Below are 10,971 nucleotides of genomic sequence, written 5' to 3' on the forward strand. Positions count from 1 at the left end.
AAAAATAACTAATTTTTTGAAAATTTCTTACATAAAGTAGTCAAGTAAAAACATCTCGGATTATGTACCCTTCTAGAACAATTCTTTGTCTAATAATGCTCTCTTGGTCATTAATCCTCACTGGGTCTTAAGTAAATCAGGAAGATTATAAGGGAGCAAAATCAGTATAGAGTTCTTTATTATTGATTTAAATAGTCTTTTATTTAGCCCAAATTGTGGGTGTATAAAAAATACTGTACTTCATGTTGCCAAATTTTATAAAGTGTCCAGTGAAGGACAACTAAGAGGCACAGATATATTATAAAGAATTTCACTGCGTGTTCTGCAAAGAAAGTGAATTTTCAATTAGAACAGCAAATACAGAGGTTTGATTTTGCTTGTATTTTTTCCTTCCTTCCTGCTTACATATGAACTGTTTCCCTATTTTAAATTGTTTTGACTGATATTAATGTACAAAGGGCTAGTCCACAGAATAACAATTTTTAGTAGATCTTGGAATACTACCCAGTTCATTCAAAAAGGAAATAAGGTATGACTAGTACCTAACAATTTAAAAATCCAAAGTGGTAGTAAACTCATCACACAAATGAAAAAACAGATTAGACAGAGTGCAGTTCAACAAGAAATTCAAAGGAACTGAAACTTAATTCTTAGCCAACTTACCCAATTTTTGTCTTCTCTTTCAACTTAGAGCAAGTTTTTGTTTTTTACTTTCTTTGTCCTTTGGCTTGGATTTCATCCTTCTACCTTTCTTTTCCTCTTTTCCTTCAACTGAAGCACTAGGAAAGTTTTCAGGGCTCATTACTCGTGGAATATTGCGTTCACCACGCTCCTTTGCTTTTGCTATGGCCTCCGATATTATACGATTAGCCTTTTCTTGCTTGCTTTCTGATTCCACCTTTTTCCTCTGCTTCTTCTCGGACATGATCCTCACCTGGGTATTCTGCAACTTAGTATATGTCCCAGAACCATCACTCTTCTTGGAAGATGGAGGCTAGAGAAACCAAAACAAATTTTTACAACATACAAAAGTACATCTAAAACAATTAACGCAAATATCTCAAAATCTGAAATAAGCTTAAAGAAGTAAAAAACATGGGCAAATATGTGAGTGCTACAAACAACTTTAAAATTAAAATATCTGCTAATCTAGAAATTAGTGTAGGTATAAAATTAAAAGCTCAACTACAGCTTCTCAAAATGAAGGTTAAAGAAGGATAATACAGATCCACTGGATATTTTCATAACATTCTTGATCAGCTGATTCAAGTTTTCTCCTATAAATATAGCTACTTCAAATTTACCCTGTAAATATTCTATGCATTTGGGGAAGTCTTTTCTTTGCTCTTCACTCCAGAACTCTGAAAATTACTAATAAATTTAAAATAGCAATTTTAATGTAAAAGGACTACAGCTTACAGTTGTTTATGATTTTTAGAAAGATAAAGCCCCTGCTTTACAAGAAGCTAGATCTAGAACCTGAGCCTGAAAAAAATTTATATAATTTCAATGTGCAATCTATGCAGCAACATAGCTAGTTAGTAAACAGACATTCCCATAGTTAAAATTAGAGAAAAGTTTTAGTTTTTCCATGAAAGAGTTAAATATGGATTTTTGACCTTTCTATATCATAATTATTTTACTCAAGCAATTCTGGGAAAAAACAAGTTTTATAGTTTTATGTTAAAATTATTAATATTTTAGCAATATCACAGGAAGCAGATCAACAGCATTTTAAAAAAGAATTTCCCCTTCAAACACGCATTCATCCACATATACTTAGATCACAGTTTTGTTATGTTCTTACCCGTAAACATGCCTCTCACTACAGCAAAGGAAAAAACCACCAGGAATTTCCAAACACATTTTCATGCTGATTCCAGTGTGCTTCACTGGATATCTTTTCTATACCTGCCTCATCAAAGGTTTCATAGCAGTGCTGCAGCACTGGGAAAGGAAGGAGGGTTTAGAATCGCTCACTAAAATGCCACCTTAAGGCCTACAGGCTATAACAAATAACCAAGACTCGAGAAAACAGCAACAAGCTCAAGATGGCGATGCAGTACGACTCCCGCAGCAGCAGCCAGTAATAAGGAAGGTTATTCAATCCCATTAGCCTTTTAGCCCAAAGAACCCCTCCTCCTCCCACTCATTCAGGCTTTCACTTACCCTTCCTCTTGGCCTCTTCACTGAAGACATTTTTGGCGTCAGACAAAGGCTTGCCCTCTGCTTTTTCACCACCCCAGGCAGTGCTCAAGAAAAAAGCATTGAAAGAAGAATCCTAAATGGCCTATTTAGCAAGCTGCAACCAAGAGATGCACAACCTCCACAAATACACATTGTGATTTATCAACACATTTCTGCCTTGGCAAGTTTATATCCACTCTTCATCCTATTTAGATATGAAAAAGGCTGTAAACCCCTCTTAAAAAGCTGAGTTTCCTCAATAGCTGTAAGCAGATAGCCAGATTCCAACAAAGCACAGAAAGAAATGAATGCACAAAGCATCAAAATGCATCAGCATGAATATTAGAGATGTCGTTAAAAATACTGACTCCTTCTGCGGAAGTAGGCCAGCAGATGGTGCTACCAGTTATTATTCCATTAGACTCTGCAATTTAACCCCCAATGGACTGTTCTTTCCTGCATGTAACACTTTAACTCTCACTCTGCCATTTCCTACAGTAAAGTTTTCGAAAGTACACATAAAAGCCTGATTTTTTAAAAGCGTCTGTAAGCTAAAACTGTGGTGAAATGGCTTCATGTAGCTAGTAAGAAACAAAACCCAACCCAGTTTTTACTGGAGAAAAATATTTTTCTCTGTGATATTGTAAAATATTTAAAATAGAAAGTAAGCTGAAGATGAGTAAAGGGTTAACAACCAGGTCATGCAAATGAACACATAACAAGTGAACTTCTCTTTAAGAAATTAGATAAGGTCTCTTATGATTTGTCTAACAACAAGCTAACTATGTTATTTTTAAAATAGAGAAATGAAGCTATTTTCATTTAAGTTCCAAAAAGAAGCTTAACATTTTAAAGTGAACACGAGTGCTGTCTATAAAGAAATATTAACCATTTAAATTCTTTCCTCTTTCTAAGCCTCGATAAATACACTGACTTTTTTCTAACATAAAAAACTCATAAATTTTTCTAAACCCTCACTCCCCAACATTTTAACTCAACCTCTGAGTTTTTCAGATAAATGTTTAGTTTCAGCCCCTTGCTAAAAATAAGTGGCAAACCCAAATGAACTTTATTATCAGTGTAACTTTTCTATAAAATATTGGGACTATTTAGTAAGCAATGTCCTTAAATAGCTAAAGCAAAATCTTCACTGCTTCAAAATTCAAGTTTCCCTGTTTCATTAAAACCATTTTTCAATTGGTTTTGGCAAGTCATGAGAGCTCTAGCAAGGAAACCTATTTTAGGGTTTTTTTTGTTTGTTTGTTTGTTTTTTGTAGGTACCTAAGATCTCATAATGGAGCAACATTATATGAACAGTCCTAGGAAGACAATGTGGACAGCAGGAGAAGAAATAAAAGCAAGGAGGACCACTAATGGTAAGGAAAGGATGACTGACCTGAGGGACGATCTCTGTTTAAATGACAACTACCAGGAGAAGGGCTAATGCTTACCCAACAGCACTAAACGCCAGGCACTGTCCTAAGCATTTAAAGCTAACAATAAATTTTCTTTAATTTCTAAAAAATTTTTGATCTTTTTAATTTTCTTACATCGTTGCTTATTTTTGTACAATATTTGATTTCTCCCTGCAGGCGTAGTCCCCACAAATGGTAATAACAAATTTAATCCCAAATGATACTACGATCATGGTGATATGGGGGAGGAGTATCAAATGGGAGATTCTTAGAGCAGTATTAACAAAATGTGAGAGCAAACAGTTTTTAAAAAATCATGATAACAATAAGAGCTACCACTTACACAGTCCTTCCTATGTACATACCAGGCTCTATTGCTAATATCACAAAAATACTAACTTGATAAATCTGCAAGACAACATGCTGAGGTATGTACTACTGTTTTCATTTTAATGCTAAACAGAAAATGACTTGTCAAGATCATACAGCTGGTATGAGTGAGCAGGAATGACAAGGCACAGACTGTTTACATTCATCACTATATCCTGCTTGATACCATTTACAGAGATTAATTTAACATGAAAGAAATTAAGTAATTTTCCAAAATTGCAGAGATAAATTTAGTTTTTTCCCAATGCCCTATCTAAACTGCAAAAACCAGCAAGGTGTGTTTAGGGACTAACCCTAAAATCAGTTTCCTTGCTAGAGCTCTCATGACTTGCCAAAACCAACTGAAAAATGGTATTAATGAAAGAGGGAAACTTGAATTTGGAAGCAGTGAAGATTCTGTTTTAGCTATTTAAGGACATTGCTTACTAGATGGTTTCTAGATCAAGCACTGGTACATTAGAAAGCAAAAGAAATAGGAAATCTAGTTGAGAAAGGGTGTGTCTACTACGAGCTCGAAATGGACAGCTCTAGTAAGTGAAAATTTGGGACTGAATACTCAGAGACAGAGGTCAGGGCTGGGATATAAGATGTGGGTTCATCTTAATGACCACAACTCACTGACACTATCCACAGAACCTAGGATGAATTCTAAAATATCTCACTTTTCTTATAGAGATTTTCAATAAATTCTATTACTTGACTCAACATCTCAATTACTTAATAATAAATCTTACTACACCTGATCTTAGCCAAAAGGCTGAGAAGCGATACTTAATAATAAATCTTAGCAGTAGACAATGACAGAGCATATGTGACCAAATATTTCTTCTACTATTAGGATGCAATATTTTAAAAGTATATTCCCACAGAACACCAACACTGAGGTGTTAAATAACTAAACATTTTTAATGTAGGTGATTTTCCAATTCATACATCCATACGGAAATTCAAAGTGGTAGACTTTTGTCAGTGCTATTGTTGCTCTTGTCTCCCCCCTCTCCCCACCCCATATAAAGAGTCCAACAGATTCTGTTCAATCAGCTTCACTGTATTTTGTTTTGTTTTCTTTCTGTCAGTTCTCATAGTTCCTGTGATGTTAATTTCCCAGTTATTGTGACTTGCACAGTGGATCAGGAGACTATCCTTCCTTATCTGTAGGAAATATATATTGAAGTCTTTGGGGGTGACAGAAATTCAGGTTTGCAATCTACTTTCTAATTGTTTACCAAGTGCAGCATTTTCTCTGTAGAGAAGTAATATCTTCTCTACAGGGTATTATAGTAAAAATGGATGCCAATGATGAATGACAAAATGTTAGTATACTTAAAATCTTTATTATGTTGCATTTAAAAAAATTCATGAGAAAAACATTTATATTTCACTCATGATTGTAAGTTTGCCCTACAAACTTAAATATGTCACTTAAATTAAAAATAAAGGGAAAGGCTTAGCTCTCCAAGAATCTCCAAAAGAAAACACAAATGAAGGGCCTCCCTGGTGACGCAGGGGTTAAAGTCTCAGCATTATCAAGCTATCACCAACTCCTGAGGCAAGAGTTCCATCCCCAGCCAGGGAGGTGACCCACACAGCACAGCAGACCTCTCCTGTTTTGCCTGCTGCTCCCCTCCGCAGTGGATTTCAGTGGATCTGCCTGTTCTGCTCCCTGCTCTGTCTCTGTTGAGTCCTCTTACCCCTCACACCTCTGGCCTGCACCCCAGTTTTTCTATGAATAAATAAATAACTCTTTTTAAAAAACCATGAAAGAGAAAGAAACATTAGAAAGTGAGTTTTGTCTGAGTAGAAAATTTAAAGCACTTTCCAAATAACAATTCAAAATAGGACACCACCAATAAAAAGATCAGAAGACTGCACATAAATGTAACATTGGCAAATAATGTAGACTTTCCACATTACATATTCTAAATGCTACTGAAGGGGAACAAACTTTTAAAAAAAGACTTCTTAAATATGTTAATTCATAAACCATCTTCCTTCCCAGAAGTTTCCACAACTGGTGGATTTTCTTATTTGATTTCACAATATTCCCAAGTGGTTAAAAACAAAAATCAAATATATTTCTAACTCTGCAGATGAAAGGTAGCTAGAATAGGTTACCCGTCTGCCACACTGAAACAACAGTGGCGTTCAGCTCTTCAAAAAACGTCATGTTGTCAAGGACTGTGCTCGCCTGATATCCCCACATGGGTGACTGTGTCTCCCGAGCTCATAACTCATACATTTAGGACGACTCGTCAGGAGTCAGCAACCTTTCCAAAGCGGTACATCAAGCTGCCATCATCCAGTTTTCCCGAGGCGAAGAGAGACTGGAGCCTGGTACTGGCAATCTGGCCAGACCCCTAGGTGACAGACTCTCTGATGGCCTTGATGAAGAGGGCAACAGTGTAAGCGACCTCGCCAACTACTGCGTAATGGGCTTGATGACACCAGCCACCATGCTCTCAATTCTTTTGGCAAAGTTTCTCACTGCATTAATAAAATACAGATGAAGAAACCTCTTTCAAGTCTTTTAAAGGAGACACTGAGAATTGGCTCTGTTGACAAACATTTGTTTTTGTATACAACACATTGAGAAAAATCAATTAATTTGAAGAATTCTGAGAATCTCTAAAAAACAATGAACACTCAAGTGATTATTCACATAAACATAAATGATGTTAAGGGGAGGTTAGTGTAAACAAATTTGCAGTAAGGCATTTAAACCTGACATACAGCTTAAGGCGAAAGAAAATCTAATGTCATCAAATGCTGAAAAGTTAAGAGCATTCTAGAAATCACCAAGTACACTAGTTTCACCAGGTTAAAAATTTACCTTGCAGACAATAGAAGTAGTAATGAGAGAAAGAGCACCTCTGGATGCAATTCTGACCACAAGAAAAAAATCATTTGTGGAAGTAGAAGTGATGAGAAGCAAGTGAGAGCAACGCATGGCCTGCTGGTGTGAGGAAAGGCTCGGCATGGCAGCGTGTCGCCATCTTTATAAAAGGAAGCCCTTCCACAGGTAAAGGAGAAAAGGGAGCATCATCACATGACCTGGCACTAGAAAGGACAGATCAATAGGGCCAGGAAATGTAGTTCAGCAAAGCCAGTACTCAAAAATAAAATCCCAACAACACAATCAGAAATGACTCTGAGGAAAAAGATGGTGTATCCAAAAAACATCGGTTGCAGCTACACTGATTTCAAAAAGCAGAGCACAAAAGATCGAGTGAGGAACAATCTGGAGGCATTGATCTGTAGAATCGTGTTGAAGTCCACAATGATATAAAGTTTGATAAAATGAGTAAGGGCAATAAAAAAAATATTCCAATGACTGCTTTACACAAGCGGGGCTGGGAGGATGCGAGGGCACAGTGAGGGTGGGAGAGGTAGGTGAAGAAGGAAGATGGAAAGATGAACAGAGAACATGACTCCAACTATCACTATATTTATTTCCATAATGTTCTGAAGAGAATCAGATTTAGGTAGCAAGGGTATTACTCCAATACTGGGCTGCAACCTGGCTGTCATGCAGTATTTCTTTTTAAAATAAGAAGAGGCAGGGCCTCCCTGGTGGTGCAAGGGGTTAAGCACAGCACTATGAAGCAATCCGCAGCCTCTGCAGCACGAGTTCGATCCCTGGCCGGCCAGGGAGCTACCCACATGGCGCGGCAGACCTTTCCTGTCTCGCCCGCTGCTCCCCTCAGCAGTGTATTTCGTCAGTCTGCCTGTTCTGTTCCCCACTCTCTCTCTCCGGTGGATCCCCTCACCCCCCACATCTCTGGCCTGTGCCCCAGGTCTTGTAGGCATGAATAAATAAATCTTAAAAAAAAAAAAAAAAAAAAAAGAGGCAGACTGTTCCCTCTCAGCACTGGGTGCCCGCTGCTGTGCTCACTCCTCTTTTCCTCCACTGTGAACCAACTCTGGCACCAGCCCACACTATGGGTTCTGGAGACCTAAAAAAGCCCGACAGGCCTGCAGGTGCTCAACATTTATTTACCAGGCAGACAACAGTCCATAGAGGAGTGTGTGTCATCACGAGGATGTGGCAATATCCGAAGCAGTTTCCAGCCCACCACCTCCTGACCTGTACCCAGCCCTCCGCTGGCACAATCACATCATGTCTTTTGAAAGCAAACAGCAAGTCTGTCACAGGAGATGAACACCTTGCACAGCATGAGTCAAAGAAAGCCAAAAAAACCTGCACTTGTTGCCAAGTCTCCATCTTATTAGATGTGAAACCTTGGGTTGAGATAGAAAAGGCAAAATTAGAGGAATGAGTCAAATACATTCAAGCACAGAGCTTGGTTTGGGGCTCTTCTAACCTTGTTCTGGTGGGGTATGGAACAAGAAACTTCAAACACAGTGTGTGGCTAAAGACAATAGAGCTGAAACAGCTGCTGGAGAAGATCAGGGTCTTTAAACAAGAGCTTGAACAAGAACAAATAGAAGGCAAACCTAAGTCTGTCCTTCCAAAATTGATTAAACAGATTCTACTTTCTCTGCTTGCATGAAACCCCTCCAAATTAATCTTTTCAGGTTAAATTTATGAACTGGCGCCATCTGATCAATCTCCTGGGTTCCTACTGGTCTTTAAATTCAGCTTAAAAAAATACTGCACCAGCAACCCTGCTATAAGTTCTTAATTAACTTCCTCTTAGATTATACCCAAAATATAGATTTAAAAAAAAAGTGTGAGCCTGATTTTATAAGTGGGCATGCTTGCAACTGCACATGTGAAGGCACACATACAGACCAACTACTTCAGTGAAAAATAAATGACACACGCCCTAACAGTGGTTCATGTGGAAAAGACAAGGGAATTTTAGCTCACTGTGAAGTGAGTATGTGATATACTGCGCTTGCCAAAACAGCAAATGCAATTTTAGACTACAAGAACAGAAATACGGTATATAGAACAAGGGACGTGATAATTCCACTATACTCTAAGTCACAGCAAGCCACTTACACTCTAAGTCTGTTCCAGATTTAAGAAGAACACAAACTAGATCACTTATTCAAGACATATTATCGGAGTATGTACTATCTGCCAGACATTGTTATAAGTGCTGGGAATAAAACAGTAAACAAGACAGAAGTTCCTGCTCTAATGTAGCTAACATTTTCAGAGAGGAAGATAAGCAAGTAGGAAAACCTCAGGGAAGAGTAAAAGCTATGCAGAGAATAAAAACAGAATGACCATTTTAGAATGGACTCAGTGAAGATCTGAGTGAGGAGGCCATTTATACTGAAATCTGTCTGAATGCAAAGAAAGAGCTAACTGGTAGACCCCAAGCAGAGATTGGGGGAGAGGAATAAAAAATTATCTTAAGCAGGCTTGTGAAATGAGCTACAAAGCAAAGTAACCAAAGTACAGGTTTTATTATGTTAATAAGTTTCCCTATTGGCTAACATTTGCACTCACTATATACTACATTTCCTAAATGCTTCATCTGGAATGGGTCCCATGGAAGCGAGTTCTTCAATTCCTCTTCAGATCTGATCTATTCAGGTCCCATATCTTTCAGCTGATTCTTTCTAGCAATAGGCCATCATTATTTTTGATAGTCTGTTTAAGACAGTGTTTGTGAACAGTGAGCTGAAATATCATTATGAGCCATCAATTTAGTAGATAACCATTAACATTCTTTATGTATGAAGTAGACCAGTGTTTTATGAAACATTGGTTGTATCTTAACAAACACACACCTACCCGTATGTTCACATATTTAAAAGCTGACACTTAAATAGTGGATCTCAGACAAAAGAAAATTGACACTGTTCTAAGGCGGCAGTGAATGCTTCCATTTCATTCATAGAAGAGCCGAAAAGCAATTCAACTCACACTATTATTGTAGTCTAGTCTATTTTGAAGCTTTTGACAAATAGATGATCATAGAATCAAAGAAAAAATCCCAAACTTACAGGGCCTCCCTGGCGGCCAAGGGGTTAAGCACCGCACTAGGAACCAATCCACAGCCTCTGCAGCACAAGTTCCATCCCCGGCAGGCCAGGGAGCAAACCACATGGCCTCTCCTGTCTCGCCCGCTGCTCCCCTCAGCAGTGTATTTCAGTCAGTTTGCCTGTTCTGTTCCCCACTCTGTCTCTGGTGAATCCTCTCACCCCCACCCCCCATCTCTGGCTTGTACCCCAGCTCTTGTATGCATAAATAAATAAATCTAAAAAAAAAAACCAAAAACCCCAAACTTATACCAGGAAGCAAGGCAGAGACTGGGTCCATGTATACCTGAAGTTCAAGAAATCATGTTACACAGAATTAAAAACACTTGATGGATGAATGAAGGTTGTGTAAGGGTTGCATAAAGTCCCAAAGGGCTATATATTTTTATAAAAGTCTGTATACTTTCATAGCAAACAATTTGGCCTTGCCTTAACAGAGCTTTGGCCTTTGCCCTTAACTTCTGGGAGGTAACCAATGTCATACCTGATAGGAGTGACGTTATATAGCAGGGGCTGGCCACTTCAGATGTTAGGCAGGAGCTGTTCATACCATGTGGTCTAAATCACAATCATGTGGTTTTGGATAGGAGCTATGTAGTATCTGGCATTCATCAACCTAGAGGCTGAGATCAATCATGTCGGCTATCAATTAATCAATCATGTCTATGTAATGGGGTTCAATGAAAACCTTGACACAGAAGCGCAGGTGAGCTCTCCTGGTTGGCAAAACTCCATACATTGTCACACATCACTGGAATTTGACTCCACAAGAACTTTGTGTTCAAAACCATCTAAGGTTGCACCCTATGTGTTACTTCCTTAAGCTAATTTTAGCCTGTAACCATGAATATAATAGTCTTCAGGGAGTTATGCTAGTTCTTCTGGTACATTATTAAAACCAAGGGTGGTTTTAGGAACCTCCAGAATTTACAGTTGATGTCAGAAATGAAGACAGTCTTGGGACTGTACTAACTCTGCAGTTTGGCTAACTCCGAAGAATATTCTTCAATGAAAAAAAAGT

The 10,971-nt window shown here is 38.1% G+C and overlaps 1 protein-coding gene across 2 annotated transcripts; it reads right to left on the reverse strand.

Annotated features, from left to right (window-relative positions):
- Positions 1 to 417: 417 nt before the first annotated feature.
- On the reverse strand, positions 418 to 2,925 carry LOC119253986 (chromodomain-helicase-DNA-binding protein 9-like). Of its 2 annotated transcripts, none has more exons than XR_008553369.1 (2): positions 1,808 to 2,128; positions 418 to 994 (listed from the first exon to the last, which is right to left on the reverse strand). XR_008553369.1 is itself a non-coding variant. In XM_037521204.2 (2 exons), the coding sequence occupies exons 1-2, from the start codon at positions 2,197 to 2,199 to the stop codon at positions 683 to 685; spliced, it is 342 nt and encodes a 113-aa protein (XP_037377101.2). In that variant the 5' UTR covers positions 2,200 to 2,925; the 3' UTR covers positions 418 to 682. The 2 variants fall into 2 exon arrangements, 1 of the variants encoding a protein (XP_037377101.2); XM_037521204.2 differs by lacking the exon at positions 1,808 to 2,128 and adding an exon at positions 2,170 to 2,925.
- Positions 2,926 to 10,971: the final 8,046 nt, after the last annotated feature.

Source organism: Talpa occidentalis, unplaced genomic scaffold, assembly GCF_014898055.3.
Source record: "Talpa occidentalis isolate TD23 unplaced genomic scaffold, MPIMG_talOcc4v2.1 talOcc4.2567, whole genome shotgun sequence".
Lineage (NCBI taxonomy): Eukaryota > Metazoa > Chordata > Mammalia > Eulipotyphla > Talpidae > Talpa > Talpa occidentalis.

Bases quoted from the DNA above. Each gene is read 5' to 3' on its own strand.
- LOC119253986 (XM_037521204.2), bottom strand. From the start codon at position 2,199: ATGTCTTCAGTGAAGAGGCCAAGAGGAAGG. The intron at 995-2,169 runs GTAAGTGAAAGC...TGGTTTCTCTAG, and splicing joins TGAAGAGGCCAAGAGGAAGG to CCTCCATCTTCCAAGAAGAG.